At 46.3% G+C, this 23,592-nt stretch overlaps 2 protein-coding genes and 1 long non-coding RNA gene across 6 annotated transcripts in view; 2 read left to right on the forward strand and 1 right to left on the reverse strand.

Annotated features, from left to right (window-relative positions):
* The first annotated feature begins 1,881 nt into the window (after positions 1–1,881).
* MATN3 (matrilin 3) lies at positions 1,882–20,465 on the forward strand. 2 transcript variants are annotated; one of them, XM_059660480.1, is made up of 8 exons: positions 1,882–2,233; positions 4,521–5,087; positions 8,174–8,296; positions 8,988–9,113; positions 10,491–10,616; positions 13,520–13,645; positions 15,350–15,460; positions 19,361–20,465. In XM_059660480.1, the coding sequence occupies exons 1-8, from the start codon at positions 2,014–2,016 to the stop codon at positions 19,384–19,386; spliced, it is 1,425 nt and encodes a 474-aa protein (XP_059516463.1). In that variant the 5' UTR covers positions 1,882–2,013; the 3' UTR covers positions 19,387–20,465. The 2 variants fall into 2 exon arrangements, with proteins under 2 accessions (XP_059516463.1, XP_059516462.1); XM_059660479.1 differs by having other exon boundaries at positions 1,884–2,233; positions 8,171–8,296; positions 19,361–20,460.
* Positions 20,466–20,757: 292 nt separating this feature from the next.
* LOC132213842 (uncharacterized) lies at positions 20,758–21,491 on the reverse strand. The gene is made up of 2 exons (XR_009448077.1): positions 21,215–21,491; positions 20,758–21,077 (listed from the first exon to the last, which is right to left on the reverse strand). It is a non-coding gene; the product is annotated as an uncharacterized LOC132213842 (long non-coding RNA).
* Positions 21,492–22,727: 1,236 nt separating this feature from the next.
* Positions 22,728–23,592, forward strand: part of WDR35 (WD repeat domain 35) — a 43,740-nt gene continuing 42,875 nt past the window's right edge. For 2 of the 3 annotated variants that reach the window (XM_059660483.1, XM_059660484.1), the window contains exons 1-2: positions 22,728–22,872; positions 23,472–23,589. In XM_059660483.1, the coding sequence (XP_059516466.1) occupies positions 22,849–22,872; positions 23,472–23,589 (142 nt within the window). In that variant the 5' untranslated portion in view covers positions 22,728–22,848. Of the gene's footprint in view, positions 22,873–22,900; positions 23,127–23,471; positions 23,590–23,592 lie in introns of those variants that run through there. The other variant, XM_059660485.1, reaches the window with a different exon arrangement.

Raw genomic sequence — 23,592 nt, forward strand, 5'->3', positions numbered from 1 at the left:
GTACAAAAGCTTTTTAGTTTGATGTAGTCCCATTTGTTTAGTTTTTTCCTTTGTTTCCCTTACCCTAGGACCATGGTTGGCAAACTGTGGCTCGTGAGCCACATGGGGCTTTTTGGCCTCTTGAGTGTGGCTCTTCCACAAAATACCACGTGCGGGCGCATATACAGTGCGATTGAAACTTCGTGGCCCATGCGCAGAAGTCGGTTGTCGGCCTGGGCGAGTCTATTTTGAAGAAGTACTGTTGATATTTGGCTCTGTTGACTAATGAGTTTGCCTACCACTGCCCTAGGAGATGTATTGGCAAAAATATTACTCTGAGAGAGGTCTGAGATTTTACTGCCTATGTCTTCTAGGGTTTTTATGGTTTTGCGACTTACGGTACATTTAAGTCTTTTATCCATTTTGAGTTTATGGCTTGGCTGTGCGACTTTTTAAAGAAAGCTAACCATAATGTATGCCCTCGTCTAACAAAATAGTTTTAATTTTCCACATGCCTACATGCAAATGTGCTGAAACAGACCATTAGTACTTGATGTAGCTTCTCCCTCTGAACTTCAGAGAAGGAGCCAGGTGGTGGAGGAGGCCAGAGGAAGGGGGCACCGCCCAGCACAGAGCTGGCTTGCCAGGCAGTGAAGTGAAACAGCAGAGCCATTTCCTCAGCGTCTTAGACTCTTGGAAAAAGCAATGCCAGGTGTTTTCTTCAACAAACTGTCATTCCGGCTCATGGGCCTGCCCTGGAAGAGCTAGACATCAGCTCTGTGGGATTCTCTTCCATTCCCTGAGGTCTCAGCCCCACCATAGACTGAACCTGCACGTGGTGAGGTTGCACTTAGGGGAATTCAGCAGTGAACAGTGCAGGCATCGCCCTGCCCACCTGGAGCCTGCTCTCAAGTGGGTCAGATGGTTTGGATTGTCCTGGAAGTGAAGGTGCAGGGTTTAAGAAGAGGAGCAACTTTAAGGTTACTGTGTGGAGTGTGGGTTTTAAAGGGCAAAGTCTGGAAGCAGGAAAGGTTCCATTGGAATTCATGTTCTTTGTCATGTTTTATGACTCACTCAAAAGTCACCCGCTTTTATCCCTTTTCTCCCCGGAGACTGAGTTCCTGGAGGACTCCCCTTGGCCAGCCTCCAGCTCTGTGCTGTCATGGAAAAGTCCTTTTTTCCTAATGTGACCCCCCCGCCCCTCCCCAATCTAGGTAGTCCCATGGAGGCTCACTCCTGCTGCCATGATGTGGCCTCCTCTATCCTAACCCTTTGTTTCACCGTCTCCAGCTTTAATAAACTTTCAAAATACCCGCTGCCGTGAAACCTCTCCTACCTGAAGTCAAGCACCCACACACTCCAGACCTGGGGGTCACCTGCTGCAGAACTACGGTGTGGGGGCGGGAGGGCGCCTGGCCTCGGGAGCAGGCTGCCTTGTCCCTTCTCCAGCTGGCGGGGCCTCTGGGGAATGTTTGCCGTTCTATTCTGGGTAGCATACTTTTGCCCACCCCGTGAGGCCAATAGTGTGCAGATGTTGGAAGCGGGATGAAAGCATTGCTATTCATGCTGCTAGAATCTGAGGCTTTTTTTTTTTTTAACCGAGAGCCCACCGCAAAAGGTGGGTCCCTCGGCCAGGGAAAGGAATGCAGTGTGGGGAGCAGGATGAAGACCGGGGCAGGGCTGCACGGAGAGGGAGGGCGGACGGCCCGAGGCGCCCGGGGTTAGGTCAGGTGGCTGCGAGCGGGAGTGGAGGGAGTGGAGGGAGTGGAGGGTCGGGCGCGCTGAGGCCCTGGACTGGCCCCTCCAGCGTTCAGTGTGGGCGGCAAGGGCTGAGCCCACCCAGCGGAGGCCCGGCCACCAGGTGGTGGGGGTCCAGGCCCCGCCCCCTGGCCCAGCTGCCCAGTCATTGGCTCCGCTGGGGGGTTCCACGCTCGTGGCCGCTGGTCCAGGGCGGGCCATTGACTTAAATCCGCCGGTGCGCCTGTCCCGGCCGCGACGAACCGAGCCTGCGAGACATCACCCGGCGCGGACACCATGCGGCGCCTCCTCCCGGGTCTGCTCCTGCTGCTGCTGCCGCTGCTGCTGCTGCCGGGCCCCGCAGCCGCCACGGTCCCCGCTCCCCCGGCCCGCCCGGGCTTCCAGAGGCTGGGGACCCATGGCCCGGGGGGCAGCCCCGGGCGCCGCCTCGCTCCGGGCGTCCCCCCACGCGCGCCCTATTCGGGGGCCGGCCAGCCCGGAGGGGCCGGTGCCGCAGGTACTGTCCGGGCTCCGGGTGGGGGTGGTGGTGGGGGTGGAGGGGCACCTGGCAGGGGGCGCGGTGGCAGGGAGAGTCCGGCTTGGGCGTCGGTGTGTTCCTTCCCTCCCTGGTGCAAACGGAGGTTCAAGGAGGAAGGAGTCAGGGCTCGGGGGTCTCTGGGAACAATGCCATTTCCCCTTTGAGTCGGGTGTTGGTTCGGCGGCAGAAAAGCTCCCAGAGCGCAGGATGATACCAGGCACAGGAGATACTGTTGACGTTCGTGATGGGAGACGTGGCCTCAGAGAGAGGTAACCCTGCAGGGAAAAGCCCCGTAGGCTGGCAGTCCAATCCATGACCCACCACTTTCCAGCTCTTACACCTCCCCGAGACCCAGGCTTCTTGTCTGTAAAATGGGTATAAAAGCAATTCTGCACCTCCCACTTCACAGGGTTGTTGTGTTGGTACCCTGTGATCTCTACCGTGTTATTGGTAGGAGGATATTATTATTTTCTTAATCGAATACCTCCAGGCAGCAGGATAATTTTCAGGTTTGTTTTTTTTTTAAACTATAGAGTTATATAATTCCTGTCCCATGCTTAGCCTAGGAATTTATTTTGAATCTACCTTTTCCCCACTCACTTGAGTAGATTGCCTTAGAGTAGCATCAACTTCCAGCCCCTATTAGGAAAGGAAAGAACTTTGATTGACAATTAATGTCCAGGGATAAGACATTAATTAGGACTTGGTGTGTATGATGAGTGTGTGTGTGTGTGTGTGTGTGTGTGTGTGTGTGTGTGTGCGTGTGTTGGGAGAAAAGGAGGAATGACTTGAAAAAAGACATTTAATAACTGGCTTCTCTCTAAGCCTCCTGACCTGATTAGGCCCAGCAGCTCCCTGGCCACCACTGCCGGAGTGGGGGTGGGGGGGTGAGGGGGTGGGGGGGGAGTGGGGAAGTGTTTCCTCTCCCCACCCTCAAAAAACTTTGGTGAATGAAAAAATGAAAGAGAGGTGACTAAGAGTTTGATAGGGACTTGGGATTGGTACCGAATCTCCATCTCTGCTTCTTTAAACAAGAAACAGCCACAGAGTTGGAAGTGCAGTTAACATGCCTCAGTCGGATGAAGTTGTCATCCCTCTTTCTACTTTCAATGTAGCTCAGGCTAGTTGGGCCCTCGAGTGCACTAAACGTGAATTAATGACCAGCTAGAGCAGGGGTGGGCAAACTTTTTGACTCGAGGGCCACAATGGGTTCTTAAACTGGACCGGAGGGCCGGAACAAAAGCATGGATGGAGTGTTTGTGTGAACTAATATAAATTCAAAGTAAACATCATTACATAAAAGGGTACAGTCTTTTTTTTTTTTTAGTTTTATTCATTTCAAACAGGACGGATCCGGCCCGCGGGCCGTAGTTTGCCCACGGCTGAGCTAGAGGGAGACCTAGGGCTGCTCTGGAGCAGTGTTCACCCCATGGGAGTGGGCAGGGTGGCGTGCAATGCGGCTGCCCCGACAGTTCACCTTGCACACTGTTCAGGGACACTTTGTCCCATGGCCTCAGGTAGCCAAGGTGGCCAAGCAGGGTCTGGAATCCACTCGTTCCTGGGAGTCAAGAGGAACCTTGAGTACAAAACTTGAAGTGACGGGATGTGGTTCTAAGTGAAATTTAAGGGCTCAGCCAGCCTACAGGTGCGATATTGGGGTAGGTAGCCTTAGAGTAGCATCAATTTCCAGCCCCTAGTGCAGCGGTTCTCAACCTACGGGTTGCGACCCCTTTGGGGGTCGAACGACCCTTTCACAGGGGTCGCCTAAGACCATCGGAAAACACATAGATAATTACATATTGTTTTTGTGATTCATCGCTAGGCTTTCATTATGTTCAATTTGTAACAATGAAAATACATCCTGCATATCAGATACTTACATTAGGATTCCTAACAGTAGCGAAATTACAGTTATGAAGTAGCAACGAAAATAATGTTATGGTTGGGGGTCACCACAACATGAGGAGCTGTATTAAAGGGTCGTGGCATCAGGAAGGTTGAGAACCACTGCCCTGGTGGGAAAATTAAATGATGTAATTCACAGCCTCGTGTGAATTCTCATTAGGGGGTTCGGAAGGCCTACGGGCTCTCATCATCCCAAGGGAGACGGTCTTGGGGAAGGTAGCAGACAGGGGTCCGTTGGGAGGTAGCGGGATGCTGCCTTGTCTGACCCCCGGCCTCAGAGCTGGGGGTGAGGAATGGCTCCATTTCTGACTGTGGTCAGATCACTGCTTAGTCACGTCTGTTCCCCACACCTTCCTTGCAGGTTTTTGCAAGAGCCGACCACTGGACTTGGTGTTTATCATCGATAGTTCTCGTAGTGTTCGGCCCTTGGAGTTCACCAAAGTGAAAACCTTTGTCTCCCGGATAATCGACCACCTGGACATCGGGGCAGCGGACACGCGGGTGGCAGTGGTGAACTACGCCAGCACCGTGAACATCGAGTTCCATCTCCAGACGCACTTGGACAAGAAATCCCTGAAGCAGGCCGTGGGGCGAATCGCGCCCTTGTCCACTGGCACCATGTCGGGCCTGGCCCTCCAGACAGCCATGGAGAAAGCCTTCACGGTGGAGGCGGGAGCCCGGGGGCCCAGCTCGAACATCCCCAAGGTAGCCATCATCGTGACCGATGGGCGGCCCCAGGACCAGGTGAACGAGGTGGCGGCTCGGGCGCGGGCGGCCGGCATCGAGCTCTATGCGGTGGGCGTGGACCGGGCGGACAGGGACTCGCTCAGGATGATTGCCAGCGAGCCCCTGGACGAGCACGTGTTCTACGTGGAGACCTACGGGGTCATCGAGAAGCTTTCCTCTAGGTTCCAGGAAACCTTTTGCGGTAAGTCGCTGCCACTAGCAAGGGTGCTATAGTCAAACATTATGAAGCAGAAGAAAGAAAGAATTCTCTCCTTTTTCTTTTTTTTTTTTTTTTTTTGGGTGGAAATTTTAGGGAAAGCTTAAATAGAAGCAATGCTTTTTGTGTCTTTTTTTTTTTTTTTTAACCAACTTAAACACACTTTGTTGGTTTAGGAATATAGAGCTGCCTTCTATATAACTTGGACTGCTCCTAAAATCTCCATGTTTGCATTAGAAATGGGAAGGTCTGGAAATAATCCTGGGTAAATGATCATGCTGTTCCCTGATGGGGTCAGAGAAAAATAAAAATAAAACACACAAGACTGCTCTCCTCCCTCCTGCCCACCCCTGCATTTCCCCCGATATTTTCTCTAGTTTACCATGTCTCGAGGTTACAGAACTCCTCTTGTTCCTGCAGAAGACAGGGCCCGCGTGTGTCCAGGCAGCCTGCTTCAGCGTAACTGGCAGGCAGAGTGGACATTCAGTGATGCTCCAGCTCCGAGGTTCACTTCTTTCTCTGATTCTTCATGGAGGGACAGGGTCAGGAATCAGGGAGACTGGGATTTCAGCTCACTTCACAGGTAGAAGGAGCAGGGCTTGTTTATTTTATTTTATTATTATTATTATTATTTTTTAAAAAATATATTTTATTGATTTTTTACAGAGAGGAAGGGAGAGTGATAGAAAGTTAGAAACATCGATGAGAGAGCAACATCGATCAGCTGCCTCCTGCACACTCCCCACTGGGGATGTGCCCGCAACCAAGGTACATGCCCTTGACTGGAATCGAACCTGGGACCCTTTAGTCCACAGGCCGACGTTCTATCCACTGAGCCAAACCAGCTAGGGGACATCTGTAATATTTTCAACAATAACAATTTATTTATTTTATTTTTAAATCTTTATCTGAGGATATTTTTTCCCACTGATTTTTAGAGAGAGTGGAAGGGAGAGGGAGAGACAGAGAGAAACACTGATGTGAGAGAGACACATCAATTGGTTGCCTCCCACATGCCCCTGAACAGGGCCAGGAGCCTACAACCGAGGTACGTGCCCTTGACCGGAATTGAACCCAGGACCTTTCAGTCCACAGGCCGACGCTCTATCCACTGGGCCAAACTGGCCAGGGCTTGTTTGTTTTTTTTAATCCTTCTGTTACTGTCATTCTCATTTCTTCCTTTAGGATAGAGTTTGAAACTGGAGTTTTTAGCACGCATTAGCCAAATTCATGAATCTGAATCCATTCGCGGCTGGCGTTTATTATTAGTCACTGATCAGAATTATGAATGTGGGACTTACACTATATTTTTTATTTTATTTTCAAACTCATTTTTCTTATCTATCATCTATATCTATCATCATGCTTTATTATTATTATTTTTTGTCATTTGGAGATAATCTTTTGGAGCCCTCTATGGAAGTCCCCAAGCTGGTGTAGACAAATTTCTAGTTAAGGTGAATTTTAAAATGTAGATACTTTTTGCTGTATAACCTATTCCACATTTATTTATTTAACAGGCATTTATTGACTACCGATGACACAAAGATACAATTTGTCCCTCCCTACCATCAAGCAGTAGTTTGGTGGTGGGGATGAGACAAACCCGTGAAGTAACAATTACAACCCTGTATTTCAAGGAGACTCTATATCTAAACAACGGGAAACTCAGCCATCACCAGTCCGTCAGGAAATGGGAGATGAAGCTTGGTCTGGAACTAAGCTTGGCCTCATCTCAGCCAGACCTGGCTGGGATCCCCTTGTCTTTCCTGTCCCAGGACACTGGGCTCTCTCTCACAAGCAGTCGTTGGTTTTGGTGGCATCTACTTGGCATTTATTGGTTTTCCCAAAGGAAAATGGCCATCTTTCTCCCAGGAAGACCCCCTGTGCTTGTGGGTGGGTGAGAGCTTGCCAAAGAGACGTTGGTCTGTGGCAAAGTTGGCTCTCACAACCAGCACCTGGGGTTGGGCTTGAAGGCCATAGAGTAATAAGTGGTGAGTGGCGATCTTTTCCTTCTGGTACAAAAGACCTGCTTGTTCTGGGGGAAAAAGACTGAGGAGCAAAAGCAGCTTGTTGTTGTTCACGGACTAGAGAGATCATCCCATGAAAAGGCTCTTCTTGGGAAAATATTAGGCTTGTCCTCTTGCCAAAGCAGTGGAGGCTGCTTACCTGCCCCAGGGCTCCCAGCCCCCTCCAACAGAAATGACTAAATTCACTGAGTCTTCATCCAAAACATCTCACTAGGAAAAAAAGCCAGTGACATATAAATGGCTCTAGAAGGGAAAAGGTGGAGATGCAGTTTAGCTGATGGAGTCGAGTTTATTTTGTTTTTTTCTTTTTACCTGTTTGTGTTATAGCGACAGAGTTTATTCTCCTTAGTGATATCAGAGGCCCTGAAGTTGCTTATGTTTAAGTTTGCTGCCTATTCAGAAGGCAGTTACCTGCACTGCCATTCCCCACTGTTAAGTTCATATATGCCCAAGTGTGAGCGAGTTCTAGGCCTAGAGGAATGCACCTGTGTATGAATTCTGTTTAGGCACACCCTATAGAACCCCCAGAAACCAGATTCCAGCTGCAATGGGACAATCAGCTCATAGAACTTCAGGAAACACATGATCGTCTCCCCCGTTTCTGGCTTTGGGAAAACAAACGTTTTTTTTTCATGGGTAGGTGGATATGTTGAATGAATATCCAATTGCCTGACCCATAAGAATTCTCTTTCTTCTCCTTCTCCTTCTCCTTCCCCTTCCCCTTCCCCTCCCCCTTCCCCTTTCCCTTCCCCTTTCCCTCCTCCTCCTCCTCCTCCTCCTCCTCCTCCTCCTCCTCCTCTTCCTCCTCCTTTCTTTCTTCGAAAGTTAACAATAGGATCTGTGATTTAAAATTAGTAACATGACTAGTTTAAGGATGGTATTTCTAGCCAGGACAGAAACAAATAGTCAAAATTGGCAGTGAACTAAAGATAGACTCGGAAAGAAACCAGAGAGCGATGTCTTTTTGACACGGGAGAAAGTACCTGAAATGTTTACGTGTCTGTCGTCCACTGACTGTTGTCCATTTCCTTTGCACAGCAGTGGACCCGTGCATGCTTGGCACACATGGGTGCCAGCACGTGTGTGTCAGTGACGGGGACGGCAAGCACCACTGTGAGTGCAGCCAAGGGTACGCCTTGAATGCCGATAAGAAGACCTGTTCAGGTGAGGCCTGCTTACGCGAGGGGGGCTGAACGGAACTTAGATTCGGGGACCTACTCTCCGGGTTTCGGCCTGGCCTTGTGCTTTTCTCCTAATTGACTTTTGGCTGATGTATTGTTGTTTAGCAAAAGGAAAATGAGAAGAAAAGTGAGGGAATGCATAAATCAGCCTATGATGGTACAACATTCTTGGTCCTTTTGAGGGTTTGGAATTTTTCGTGGATTTTATTTATTTACATGAAAAGCTACCCTTTCCTCTCCGTGGCCGTAGATGCTCTTGGGGTCTAGAAGAAAACATAGAGAGGGCCTCGCTCATCTGGAATGGGAATACTCACACATAGGCAATGAAGAAGGGGATCTAGGCCCACTTAAGTCCTGGAAAAAAGTTCTTGAGGGGAAGAAAACTTAGAGATCATTTAATTCAACTTACGTATTTTAAAGATAATGAATTAAGACCCAAAGAAGGGAGACTCACCCATGCCTGGGGTCTGTGAGTAAAGAGCCGAGACCAGAAAGTTGGTTCCCAGCTTCCAGCCCTGTAGCCTTCCTATTGTGCCAAGCTGCCCTCAGCTGTGTTTGCGCACGTGTGTATGTGCGTGTGTGTGCATGTGTGTGTGTGCATGCATCTGTGTATGGTCTGTAATTACTGATTCACGCTTCCATGTGTTTACATGTGTCCTGACCATTTCTGATAGCCATCGATAAGTGTGCTCTGAACACTCACGGATGCGAGCACATCTGTGTGAACGACAGAGCTGGCGCTTACCACTGTGAGTGCCACGAAGGTTACACTTTGAAGGAAGACAGGAAAGCGTGTGCAGGTACGCGGGAAAGAGGCTCCACTGCTGCCCCCTCTTTGCCTGCCTGGCGCTGTGAGCAGTGGCGGAGGGCGGGTCACACTGATGGGAAACCTCATCTGTTTTCCTCTCTTGCCACCTGGCTTTTCCCACTTCTAGGTCTTGTGAGAAAACGTAGAAAAGGCCGTATGTATGTATCGCGGCCCACCTGTGGAAGAGTGTTGTTCATTCCTTCTCTGTGCAGCCCTACCGGTCCTTTCCAAATGCTAGAGACAATGTAGTCAGCTGAAATCAAATAACTCCCCTCAGGATATTTATCACTTACAAAGGGGAAATAGTGACGTCATAGTGGGGAAACCTGGCAGACACCAGTTTCGCCAAGTGGCCCAAGTTAACATCCACAACAGGGACATAGAGTGACATCATGCATCCCCTGACACCGTGTGCGGAGGGCACAGGAGCGCTTCTGTGGTATTCTTGCTAAAATTTCAGAATCACGAGGAAACATCAGACAAACCCAGACTGAGAGATACCCGACAAAGTGTCAGAGTCATGAAAGACAGCGAAAGGCAGGAAATATTACAGATTGGAGGAGACTGGAGACGGGGCAACTTAATGCAGCGTGGGACCCTGGGCCGGAGAAGGGATGCTGGTGGAATAATTGGCAAAATTTGAATGCTTAGTTAGATTAGTAATGAGCTAATCTGTAGATTAGCTAATAGTATTGTATCAGTGTTAAGTTCCTGGTTTTGATAATTACACTATGACTATTTAATATGTTAACCTTTGGGGAAACCGGATGAAGAACAGGACCGCTCTGTTCCATTTTTGCAGCTTTTTCATACGCCTGAAATTATTTCAAAGTGAAAAGTTTAGAAAGAAAAAGAGTAATTAAAAAAATCTCATGGCAGTTCAGAGAATAAGTGCACTGAGTGCATTTGGGTCTTGAGTTCTGATGCTGTTCTGAGTCAGTGGGTCTCCTTTGGACTCAGTTTCCTCACTAATAACGGGCGAGGGTTGAACTACACTTTCTTCAAACTCTATGTCTTTCTGAATCTAGTATAAGTAGCTACCCAACTGTTGGTATTGCTCTCATTCAGTAAAAGTACAAATAAACCTAAAAGGAATGCTTTAGAAAGCATTTTATGATATAGTTAGACTATAAAAATTCAATATAGATGGTTCTGAAAAGGAGTTGGGAAAGTAGAAGAATGAGTACTGTGTGTGTCGGATTTTGTTGAACTCAGCTGGCTTCCTGTAAGAGCAAATGGGACTGATGCGTTTGAAAGGGGTTTGCTTCTGACATGTTCTAGCTGCAAATGAGATGTCTGTTTACACGTAATATAGCGAATGTTTTTATACTGTTGAATTTCTTCTCTCCTGGGCTTTTTTGTCTGGCAGCTCAAGATCAATGTGCTTTAGGGACACATGGCTGTCAGCACATTTGTGTGAACGACGGAGCTGGGTCCCATCACTGTGACTGCTATGAGGGCTACACCCTGAGTCAAGATAACAAAACCTGCTCAGGTAAGGCACACTCAATCAACACTTTCACACTTGGCTCCTTTCTATTGCAGGGAAACCAACTTGCAATTTCCCAAGAGAGAGATTCTTCAAGGCAACTTAAAGAGTCAGGCTTCAGACATGCTACTGTGCTCACAGACTAAGGCATGCGTCGCTGACAGGGCAGTGAGCTCAGCAGTCAGCAAACAGGGATGACTTCAGAAAGTGACTGGGCAATGGGTTGGGAGTGGGGGATATGAGGAAAGCTCAGTGAATGGAGGGTCCTCATCCAGGAACATTTTGTAGCTCTGTACACTGGGGGCTTGTAAAGCAAATGGGAAACCTTAGAGGAAGTCAGTTGGACAGGAACTATTTGGTGTGATAGGCTGAACTGATCTTTTTCCAATTAAAACTTGGCTTTGAACTCTTCTGTGGCGTTAATCTTAAAGCTGGATCGTGTTAGTAAAGGAGACTTTGTAAACGACTGAATGAGACCCACATGGATCTTCCAGTAAGTTTGCGGCAAGTCGCTCCCTGACACTTTCTAGATGATCAATCTTCGAAGCATCTGAGACTTGGCTAGCGCGCCCACGCCCGAACTTGAATCCTCATTAACTTGATTTAAACGCACTGGCAGAACACAGTGGCATTTATAATGTAAAAACACTCCTAGGAGAAACTCCTAGCTCTCCAGGTGGTGTTTAGTTCTGGCATATTTTTTTTAGATTTGATGTATAGTTTCCTCTCCCTTGAGGAGATATATTGGGTGACCTTTACAAGAGGGATCAAGGGAAATGGCTATCACCAATTTCCTTTGTAAAAAAATGGGATCAATGAAAGAGAACTGAGCACCTATTTTGTCCCCAGGACTGCTAAGCACTGTGCGGATATAAAGCCAAGTTTCTGCCTCTCTTTACGGGTTGGGTGCAAAGAGACCCAATGTCTAAAGTAAGCAGAGACTAGCCGGGAGAGGGACTGATGGTAACTAAGGGCCGGGGATGGAGGGCATGTCCACTTGTTATCTCTAGTGAGTGTCGACGTAAGAAACATCCAAACCTGTAAGAATTTTTATGAGTTTATTTGAGCCAAACTGACAATTGCTGGGAAGCGGAATCTCAATGGATGGAGAAAATGCTCCAGAAAATGGCAGTTTTACCACTTAAAAAAAAAATTGATTTGACAGAGAGAGACAGATAGACAGACTGACAGACATCGATGTATGAGAGAAACATTCATCAGTTGTCTCCTGTATGTGAAGGCAACCTGGGTATGTGCCCTGACCAGGAATCAAACTGGTGACCCTTCAGTGCATGGGATGACGCTCAACCAACTGAGCCACACCAGCCAGGGTTTACCACTTACCTTACACATTAGAATCAAAAGGGAAGATGTATGGAGTTACATGAAGTCCAGTGGTGATAGATTAGGGAGGCTGGAGAATGCAAAGTGGGTAAATCTCTGGGTTTGGATACAAGTAAAAGGAATAGACACATACTTCTTTTCCATAGGCGGGTATAGGATAGTAACATTAGCATGATAATAACAATGAGGGGATTTGTGATCTCCACTCTGGTGCAGTGGTTGTGCTTTGAGGGGTCTGGAAAAAAGAATTACTTTGATATTCCAAAGGCATGCTATCAGGCATATTATCTTCCATTCAAAAAGACAAGGACAGCCTCCGTAAAGGTGAAGGTTGACCTTTGTTGGGAAAAATACTGCCCTAGGACATGACTACCTGCCTTGAACTGCTTTTAGTTAGAAAGTTTTAATTTCAAACTCTCCTGTGTGGTTACTTTCCATCTCTGAGTATGGAAGGCCACCACACAGGCCTCCCCTGAGCTTGTCAGGTTTAGTATGTGGCCCCTTTCCCTCCACGTGAGCGACACAGAGGTGGTGGGACTGGCGGTGGGCCTTGGAGGATGGTGACAGTTTGATGGAGGGTGGAGAGATGGACCAGGCAAGGGGACTGGCTTGTGCTGGCTTGTTCAGGGCGGTAGGGCTGTCAGGAGGGGTGTACTTCTCAATTCGTGACAAGTATCCCACTTGGTACTGTAAGCTGCCAGGAACACTGAAGTCCTGGGAAAAGGACACGAAAACAAATGTACATTTCAGCTAACAGGTGTGGGATGAAGGAACCTTTTATTGAAGAAAACCCACAAAACGTCAAGGGCAATTTTCAATCTAGGCGGACTACTCCTGCAGTGCTCCCACTAAACAGGACAGGCAGATTAACTTGTCCACCGTCACTCAGCTAATGAGTAGCAGAGCCAGGATTTGAACCCACGTACTTGCTCAGGGATACATGTGCTCATCACACGAAGCTATACTGTCTTATGGTGCAGGGCACAAGATAGCAAAGGGAGGCAGAAGAGAAAGACAAGATGGCGGACTCATACATGTCATCATCATTGTGTGTGTGTGTGTGTGTGTGTGTGCGCGCGCGCACGCGTGCAGGTCAGTGCTTTCTGTCCCACTTTGTAAGCCATCAGGGGCAGGCCCTCTGTCATTCGAGTCCTTTTTGTGCAGCATCAAGTTTAGCTCCATGTGTAGGTGGGTCCCTAATAATGATTTAGTGGTGGTGAAGAAGCTCCATGTATGTTTGCAGGCATTGGTGGTCATCAGTAAAGTTCTGAAGGTGAGTTCTGCAATATAATCAAGACTCAGTGCAGCCCCAGTGCTGCGGGTAGGAAAACAGAGCAGCACCCCAGATATGGGCAAGAAAAAAAAAAAAGGAAAGGGGCGGATGCAATAAAAGGCAGGCGAGGAGATATGAGACAAGAAAGTAGGCTTTCTTCTTGTGGAACAGGGGAGACTTGTTGCTGTTGACACTTGTTGGGATCAAACCAAAGCCTTTTCTCCCAGAAGTCTGCGCTTCGTTTCCCGTTGTAATTTGTGACTGTTTCTCTCCCTGCACCACTCCTGGTCAGTTCTTGACAAGTGTGCTCTGGGCTCTCACGGTTGCCAGCACATTTGTGTGAGTGATGGGGCCGCGTCCTACCACTGCGACTGTCATACTGGCTTCACCTTGAATGAAGACAAGAAGACGTGTTCAGGTAAAGACTGGCCCTTTAATCCTATTTCATTCGGGGGGACAACCTAGGAGTAAGCTCTTCTCTCTCAAAGTCTGAGGCACATTCTTCCTGTTGGAATTATGAAGGGGTTCCCACTTGGCATCAGAATGAAATGATTCTACTCCTCCCATGATCTGGTTCCATCCTCTCTCTCTCTCTCTCTCTCTCTCTCTCTCAAATTAAAAAGCAAAATCACTATTGGGCATTTTGTTTTTTTTTTACTCCTGGAAAATGGGATTCCGACGTGATTTATAATGGTTTAGGCTCTGACCTCATTTGCCCAGTCATTCACTGAGTTATTTGTCAGCAGCTGTTCATGGAGCTACTGTTACATGTCAGGTACTGTTAGGTCCTGAGGAAGGAACTGGAGAGAAACCAATGTTTTGTAGTGAGCAGTGTACAAGTCTTGCACTTCTTTTGTTAAAATTTACTCCTAAATCTTTTATTCTTTTTGCTGCTATTGTGAATGAGTCCATCTCTCAGCTTTCAATTGTGCTACATCGAAGTTGTCCGGTTGTCTATGGGATCTGTTAATCAGAACATCCCACTGGGCCCCTGCCCTCACAGAGCTTATAGTCTCTCAGGCAACATACACTGAAGAAGTATCCTAAGTACCAATTTTATCCTCTGTACTGGGATGCTGGACGGGGTTGTACTACATCCAGTAGCTACATTCTGGTTTACTAATTGATTGAGATGGGATTTGAGCTGGCCTTCCCTAAAAGGTTCGATAGGGTTTGGACAGGTAGGTAGATTCTATTTACTCAAGCGTGTTTTGGTCCCCCGGCCCTGTATCATATCTTTGTAGAACGTGGGAGAACATGTAAGCAAAGGCCCACTGCCTGTCCTCAGGCAGTAGTGCTACTCCATTGCAAGGTTACACTTCAGACCTGGGAGGTTACTCTTATTTCTATTAGGCAATTTCAGAGGCTATGAGATTGAGTAGGAATAGCTGCCTCACTGAACTTCAGAAAGGAACAGGAGTTAGCATTATCCTTCTCCCAGGCTCTTTGATTAAATGTCAATGCAACTTTAGTTCCAAAGTGTTTATGGGGTGGGGGGCTGGGGGCTGGGTGCATGCTGGAAGGGGCCAATGGGGGAAAAAAGGGGATGTATGTAATACTTTCGCCAATAAAGATGAAAAAAAAACCCACCCAAACCCGAAGTATTTACGGGTAAGAACTCTCATTTTAAACAATTCAATAGAATAATAGCCCACACAGGAAATCAGGAATTATCTAGTTTTAAACCTTGAAGTATCTTGGCTGCACAAGTAGAGGTTTTTCCTCGTTTTCATTTTTTTAAGGAGGGCACAGTTTCACAAGATTAGTTGTCTTATCTCTGCGTTCTTAGCTTCCCGCTACATTATCTTTTAAAAATTTACTTTATATCATGGAGAATTTCAGGCAATCACAAAAGTATAGAGAAAATATAATGAGCTCACATATAACCATCACTCAGCTTCGACAATTGTAGATTTGTCCCCAGCATTTCCTAATTCAGTTTCTTCTGTTCATTAACATTCCAAAGTGTTTTGTCCTCTTTGCGTGTGCTCCCATATCCTTTTACCTTCCAGAAAATGCATTTAGGTAAGTCCTAAAAATACAACTATGAAATCATGGATTTCTAGACTTGCTATGATTTCTAATTAACCATTAGCACTTCGTGTCCTGTCATTGTCATCAGCCGTTCAAGAAGCAGCAAGACTCACCTCCATAAGAGATGCTTGTGGGTGCGAAGCCACACTGACATTCCAGAACAAGGTCATCTCCTATCTGCAGAGACTGAACACCAAGAATATCCTTTTTGGGAGCTTTTCTGCTTAAAGCCTACCTAGGTACGACAATGAGCAAAACATTTTACGATATTTCACAGGATGAGTGCCCTCTCTATTAAGTTTTAAGATGAGCAATAGTAAAACTGCACAGCGTTTATTTTGTAAACTGAGAGTTTCTTTGAATGGTTTTAAGAGACCATTTCACCCATTTAACATGAAAAGCTACCTGTTTCTTTCTCTAGTGTTTTCCCATAGCGGTCTCTGCTCCCAATGGAGCTCTTCTTCACAGGTCCAGCTATTATGCTGTGATGCCCGTGTATGGCTTCTTAGGAACCAGGCCATGCATAGAATGAGTCAGCTGATTCACAGGGTGCGATGGCTCCGATAACACACAGCTGTAACACCGCTAGCCAAGCCGTCAAAAAGCAGGTTTGAAATGTACCATGTTACCACGTCAGAAACTTTCAATATCAGCTCTTTAGTCGAAGTTGTGATTCAGGGAAATTACTTGTTTAGCGCGGCTCAACTTAGCAACACTGTTCCTAGGGGTCTTAGAGGAGTGGCATTCAAATTGTGATGGGGATCCCCGAGGAGGGTGCAGAGACTTTCCAGGGGTACAGTGGACGTGTGTGGGGGAGTGAAGGGGTGGCGGACAGAACGTTATAAAGGATCAGTTTCCAAATCCATCACTTCCTTAAGTTGATCTGCCTAAGATGCTACTTGGGGCGAGTTGCCATTCTCTTTTCCTCTCTCTCACCTCTGTATCCCCATTCTCCTAACTTTACATAAACCTCTCATGTAGCCGGAATCTTTCTAAGCTGCATTTCTTGGAAAAGATTCAAACAAAGGGGCAATTCAACAGATTTTTAAACCAAGGCTTCATAAACACGATTCCCCCCACCCCAATCCATACCATTAAGAGATACCTTTCCAGTTAAATTTTACCTTTTATTTGTAATGGTTTTATGTAAAAATTTATACCTTATTTGTTGTTTGGATCCATTATGTGCTCATAATAGCTGTATTGATAATTCAATCCAGATGATTAAAAAAAATTGAGGCCTTATGATCAAAGAAATTTTTTTTTTAAATTTTTAATTTTTTTATTTGAAATAATCTCATACATGTAAAAAAAACCTATAAAATACTACAGCATATTTTTTTATTGTTTTTTTTAATTAAATCTTTATTGTTCAGATTATTACATTTGTTCCTCTTTTTTTCCCCCCATAACTCCCCTCCTCCCAGTTCCCGCCCCACCCTCCGCCCTCACTCCCCACCCACTGTCCTCATCCAGTCTCTTCCCACATCTCCCACACCCCTTTCCCCCTCAAGAATAGTCAGTCCATTCCCTTTCTATGTCCCTGATTCTATTATAATCAACAGTTCATTCTGTTCATCAGATTATTAATTCACTTGATTCTTAGATTCACTTGTTGATAGATGCATATTTGTTGTTCATAATGTGTATCTTTACCTTTTTCTTCCTCTTCCTCTTCTTAAAGGATACCTTTCAGCATTTCATATAATCCTGGTTTGGTGGTGATGAACTCCTTTAGCTTTTCCTTATCTGTGAAGCTCTTTATCTGACCTTCAATTCTGAATGATAGCTTTGCTGGATAAAGTAATCTTGGTTGTAGGTTCTTGGTATTCATCACTTTGAATATTTCTTGCCACTCCCTTCTGGCCTGCAAAGTTTCTGTTGAGAAATCAGCTGACAGTCGTATGGGTATTCCCTTGTAGGTAACTGAGTTTCTTTCTCTTGCTGTTTTTAAGATTCTCTCTTTATCTTTTGCTCTTGGCATTTTAATTATGATGTGTCTTGGTGTGGTCCTCTTTGGATTCCTTTTGTTTGGGGTTCTCCGCGCTTCTTGGACCTGTAAGTCCATTTCTTTCACCAGGTGGGGGAAGTTTTCTGTCATTATTTCTTCAAATAGGTTTTCAATATCTTGCTCTCTCTCATCTTCTGGCACCCCTATAATTCTGATGTTGGTACGCTTGAAGCTGTCCCAGAGGCTCCTTACACTATCCTCGCATTTTTGGATTCTTTTTTCATTTTGCTTTTCCGGTTGGATGTTTTTTGCTTCCTCGCATTTCAAATCATTGACTTGATTCTTGCGCTCCTCTGGTCTGCTGTCGGGCGTCTGTATAATATTCGTTATTTCAGTCCGTGTATGCTTAATTTCTCGTTGGTTCCCCAATATAAGATCGAGGGTCTTATTAGTTTTCGTGTAGATCTCATTAAGTTTATCGACAGCTTCTAAACAGTTCTTGAGAGACCTTAAAAGTGTGGTTCTGAACTCTATATCTTCCATTGACAATTTTGTCCTGTTTCTTTGTCTCCGCATTTTGTTATGCTTCCTTGGTGTACCCCCTAGTGGTCTTTGTTCGAAGTCTTATAGTTAAATCTTGATTGTTGTAGCTAATTCCAGGGAGGGTTTGACCTCCAGGCCAAGTGGCTATGAGAATCAGCTGTGTCAGCAGTGAGAGAACTTCTGTCCTCTAGGGAGGTGCTAATCTAGCCTTTGCCTGAGGCTATCTGGCAAATGCCTCTGTGCAGGGCTTGGGCGGGGCGGGTCGCACAGGATCAACAGGGTGGGCCGGAGAGAGCAGTTATGGCGGCTCTCAGTCCTGTCCCCAGGGGCTCTGCCTCTCTGAGTCCCAGCACCCGCTGCAAAGCTCGGAGAGAAAGCTGCACTTGCTCTGACCGAAGCCAGACAGTCCCGCTTCTCCCGTTTGAGTCTGGGTCCCTAAAGACTCGCCTGGATCTGGTGCTCAGAGTCTGTGACTCCCTCCCGATTGAAAACAACAACCGCGCCCTCCGCCGCCAGCCCGCTCCGCGCACTCCGCACCTCAGAATTTGACTTCACCACTGCGCCTCCTCTGAGTGTCCGTGTGCGTTTCTCTTTCCTCCTAGTTGTAGGACTTCCACTCAGCCAGCGTTCCTGTGGTTCTGGGTGATGTCCGTTCCGTGTTTTAGTTTCACTTTTTTTTTTTTTTCATATATTTTATTGATTTTTCACAGAGAGGAAGGGAGAGAGATAGAGAGAGTTAGAAACATCGATCAGCTGCCTCCTGCACATCCCCCACCAGGGATGTGCCCGCAACCCAGGTACATGCCCTTGACCGGAATCGAACCTGGGATCTCTCAGTCCGCAGGCTGACGCTCTATCCACTGAGCCAAACCGGTTTTGGCTAGTTTCACTTTTGAAGTAGTTGTTCAAAGCAGCAAACTCCGGCGTTAACCTATGCCGCCATCTTGGTTCTCCTGATCAAAGAAATTTAACTGAAAGGTAATTTCAATATAAATGTGTGTGCTTGTTTGTGCAGGAGGCAGCTGATCGATGTTTCTATCTCTCTGTCCCTCTCCCTCTCTGTAAAAAATCAATAAAAATATATTAAAAAACAAGATTTCTGAGATTCAAAGAAGGATAAAATTCTGTGAAGAAAGTAGAAAGGAAATACAAATTCTTTTGTTTTAAATATTTTATTTTAGAAGAATACTAGGTATCAATCTAGTATGCTTTTAATGTTACATGGGATACATTTGAAAGATTGATTTAAATTTCATTTTAGAAAGTCAATATTTATAACAGCATAAATTATACTAGTGTATTTTGTAACTAAAACTTACGAAAATTTTCATATAACTTAAATATGCACAAGATACCACTTATTTGTTAAATATTTTAGGGGGCATATGAGCACAAATGATTGAAGACTACTGCTTTATATCATGCTTTCTAAAAAAAGAACTTCTGAGTTTTAGATTACATTAGACTTGAGAAAACATTTTTACTCTTTTTATTTATTTACAATGGAATGTAATTATTTTCTTTTATTTTGTATTGAAGTGTTTGAAAGTGTGTGTATGTTTTCTAATGTCAAAATAAATGGTGTTGGCCTTAACAACTAACCACTTGATGACATTTTGGAGAAGTTGTAAGCAAATGAATATGGACAAATACATCATTAAGCTGCTCAAAATTTTCACCCTGGCCAGTGTGGCTCAGTTGGTTGAGCATCATCCAATCCACCAAAAGGTCGCCGGTTCGATTCCAGTCAGGGTACCTGCCCAGGTTTTGGAGTCCCCACTAGGGGGTATAAGGCAGCCGATCGATCATCAATATAAATGATCTTTAAAACTGCTCAAAAGTTTCATCTGGAAATATAGAGAACTTGCTGTATTTAATACTTCTGTATGTTCCAATGGTGCTAATTATCTGCCATTAAAATGCTTAAATTAGTGGAGACATAGTTTGAGAATCTTCTGGAGAATCAGTATTATTTTTCTAAGGAAACAAATGTCCAGATCCTTAATTTAATGCAAACTTTAGTGTCTTTAAGTTATGACTATGAAATGGTTGGTAGGAAATAGAGTGAAAAGTTTAATATTTCTTTCTTTACTAATTGAGCCATTTCATTTTTCTTTCAGTTCCTAAGTTCTCATTCTATTCTCAAACACAAGTATGTTATTTCTATAATTATATTCATATTATATATTCATCACAAATATTTTTACATGTATAATATATAAAGAATAAAAATCACCTATACAAAACAACTAACAGTTTGCTATTTTTTTCCCAGTGTTCTTCCTTTATAAATGTACATTTTAAAATTCTGTTTTTTAAAATATTGAATTTATTGGGGTAACATTGGTTAATACATTTATAGAGGTTTCAAGTGTACAATTGTATGATACATTATCTGTGTATTGTGTGTTCACCACCCAGTGTCAAGTCTCCTTTCGTCACCATTTATTCCCCCTTTACCTTCTTCTACTGACCCTACCTCCCTTTCCCTCAGGTAATCACCATATTGTTGTCTGTGTCTATGAGTTTTTTTTTTCTTAGTCCCTTCACCTATTTCACCCAGCCTCCCAACTCCCATCGCTTCTGACAGCTGTCAGGCTGTCCTTTGTGTTTTGTAAGGTTGTTTTGGCCATTAGATTCCACATGCAAGTGAAATCATATGGTACTTGTCTTTCTCTGACTGGCTTATTTCACTTAGCATAATACTCTCCAGATCTATCCATGCTGTGGCAAAAGGTAAGATTTCCCTTTTTTTTTTTTTTTTTTTTTTTTATGGTCGAGTAGTATCCCGTTGTGTAAGGGTACCACAGCTTTTTTTTTTTTTTTTTTTTAACCTATTTTACTGATGGGCACTTGGGCTGCTTCTAAATCCTGGCTATTGTAAATAGCACTGCAATTCCCTACAGAAACAGTCAAAACCCAGAAACAGTAAAAAAATCTAAAATACAAACTTCAAAGGGAATAAATGGGAATAAATGAAAAATAAACATGTCAAGGCAGTATATATTTTATGAAACATATATTGTTATTTCTCAACATTTTTGGAAGGACATGACATAGAGCAGTATTATTTTCCAAACATATTTGAGCACAGGATCCGTAATATATTAATACTAGAGGCCCAGTGCACGAAATTCGTGCATAGGTAGGGTCCCTAGGCCTGGCTGGCCATCAAGGCCAATTGGGGCCTTCCGACTGCTGGCTGGAGCCGTCCTTTGTTCTGCACCGCCCCCTGGTGGTCAACTCATGTCATAGTGAGCAATCAGTCTCCAGGTCAAACCCCCAAGGGGACACTTTGCATAGATATCACAGAGCAATGATGCTATAGAAGGAATAAATGAGAGTTCATGTTCAAGAACTAAGGAAAAGTATTTAGATATGATTTTTCAAGAGTGTGACCATTAGTAACTAGCTTCGATTAATCATGTCTTAAATTCCCCTGGCTTAGATAATACTCACTTGATTCATGAGTCCAGTATAGGGAGCCTGTGAGAAGGTGCCAACATATCTTAGGGATTTACAGTTTGGTGCTGAAAAAACAGATACTCATACATTTGAAAACACATATTTTATCTGAATGGGGTGGGGGTTAGGTTTGGAAAGAATTTCTCAGGAAGACCTGAGAAAGATCAATGCCTTTGGCCAAGAGGGTGGGAACATCATAGGAGACATATAAAATGGCCTTAGAAGCAGAGAGGAATGGTGGGGTGCAGAAAGCATATTGACTTGCTTAGAGTAGGGCACCATAGGAAAAGACATTTTAGGAGGGAGATCTGATGTTAGCCAGAGTTTAGATTTGATAGAAAGGCAGCAGGACAACTGTCAATTCTTTATTTTTAAATATATTTTTTATTGATTTCAGAGAGGAAGGGAGAGGGAGAGAGAGATAGAAACATTAATGATGAGAGAGAACCATTGATCGGCTGCCTCCTGCATGCCCGCAACCCAGGCATCGAACCTGGAATTGAACCAGGAATCAAACAGTGACCTCCTGGTTCAGAGGTCGGTGCTCAACCACTGAGCAACCCAGGCCGGGGCCACTGTCAATTCTTGAGTGCGCTGGGCGAGGCCACAGACTCAGGTGAGGGATTGCACGTATTTGCCTGAAACTGGCTACTGTTGCATACAGTACATGCTAGATTATACAAGTCAACAAATCAATAGCCGCAGAACATGGTAAAAGGGAAAACCAGAGGGGGAATTTGTCTGCGGCAATAATTTCATGAGAGTTTTGGCTCTATGGCCCAAATGGTGGTGCTTTGTAACTTTCCAGGGACTCAAAGAGCACCAAGGAGAGCTGAAGAAAGGAATAAAGTAGAAAGAAGAGAATACTGAACAGTGGCCTCCAGGCGAGAAAACACCGAATGCCTCAATTATTTGAAAATGAGGGCTATGCCCCAATGGCAATTATATGCGGCAATGGCCCAAAGCCCATACCTATGTTTATAGGGACCCTTGGGCTGCAGTAAGAGCTTAAATACGCTGTTGAAAAGCTCTGAATCAGCAGAACGAGCACACACTCCAACCTCCAAATCGCTCCAGGGAGCTCGCGAATCCCCAAAGGCCCAGGGGAAGGTTTGCAGCCTTTGGAAGGCGCATGTTGGCAATTTCATTTGCCCGAAGGCGCCAACTACCCGAGGAGGCAACTAATGACGTTTCCCTTCCCACGATGCTGGGCTTTGGGGCTCACGAATCACTCAAACATTGACCGGGCGCCTTTCCTGCTCGATGGACCCTGCCTGACACGCACGCGAGTTTCCCAGCGCCATCCGAGGTGGTGCGGGGACCGAGGGCACCTGAGGCCCGGGGCCGGGCGCCGAGGGGGGCGACCAGGCCTTCAGGGGGAGCAACCAGCCCTGAAGCCCCAGTGACAGCTTCGGCCCCGAGACAGCGACTCCCACCCGCCCCCCGACGCCCGCGCAGGCGCACAACGGCGTGCCCGACGCCGGAAGTGTCCCCCGGCGCCCCGGATGCGACCGGTTGCCAGGGCGACGGGAGCTTCCAAGAGCCACTGGTACTGGCAATTAGCGACTCCAGAAAGAGTTCCGGGCGGCAGGCCTTGGGGGCTGGGGTCGTGCCCTCGGGCCTCCAGGATGTTCTTTTATCTGAGCAAGAGAGTGAGTGTTCCGGGGGCGCCCGCGCTTCTCCGTCCCCGCCTCTGCTCGCGTCTGTCTCGGTCGCGGCTCCTGCATCCCTCCTGGTCCCGCATCCGACCTCCTCCCGCCGGTCCCCAGAGAGTCCCGGGCGCGCCCAGCCGCCCTCCCGTGCGACTCTCTGCCAGAGCGGCCCCAGGCGGGTTCTTTAGCGGGGCCAGCTGGGCAGATCAGTGGGTGCCTCCCCAGCGTGGCTCCTCCACCTGCTGCTGATCCCGGTGACTTAGATTCTTTGGGCCATCATGGGCCTCCGGGGAAGAGAAGCGGAATTGCAAAAGGGTAGCCTAGGTATGTGTGTGGAAAGGGAACGTGGACGGAGGGTGTGCATTGCCATCTCCGTGCCCTTTTAAAAGCCCACCAGGCGACTCCCGCGTTGGGCTCCTCCGCTGTGTGTGCCCTTGTTGGTGGGCACGTCTCTCTCTCTTTCCCAACGGGTAGCGCCCAGCACAGTTCAGGGACTACGCCCATTTTCTTGGGGGGATTTTCTTCAGCCTTGGAGCTCCCGTAGACTCCCTTTTCACCTCCTTCGTAAGAAGTTGTGAGCGGCGCTGGTTGCTTTTCAGATCGCCATTCCCAATAACGTGAAGCTGAAATGTATCTCTTGGAACAAGGACCAAGGATTCATCGCGTGTGGGGGCGAAGATGGATTACTGAAGGTGTTGAAGTTAGAGGCACAGACGGGTA

This window comes from Myotis daubentonii, chromosome 12, assembly GCF_963259705.1.
Source record: "Myotis daubentonii chromosome 12, mMyoDau2.1, whole genome shotgun sequence".
Lineage (NCBI taxonomy): Eukaryota > Metazoa > Chordata > Mammalia > Chiroptera > Vespertilionidae > Myotis > Myotis daubentonii.

Coding starts and splice junctions, on each gene's coding strand:
- MATN3 (XM_059660479.1), top strand. CDS start 2,014: ATGCGGCGCCTCCTCCCGGGTCTGCTCCTGCTGCTGCTGCCGCTGCTG. Junction 9,114..10,490: donor AGACAGGAAAGCGTGTGCAG/GTACGCGGGAAA, acceptor TTTGTCTGGCAG/CTCAAGATCAATGTGCTTTA. Junction 15,461..19,360: donor GCAGAGACTGAACACCAAGA/ATATCCTTTTTG, acceptor ACAACTAACCAC/TTGATGACATTTTGGAGAAG.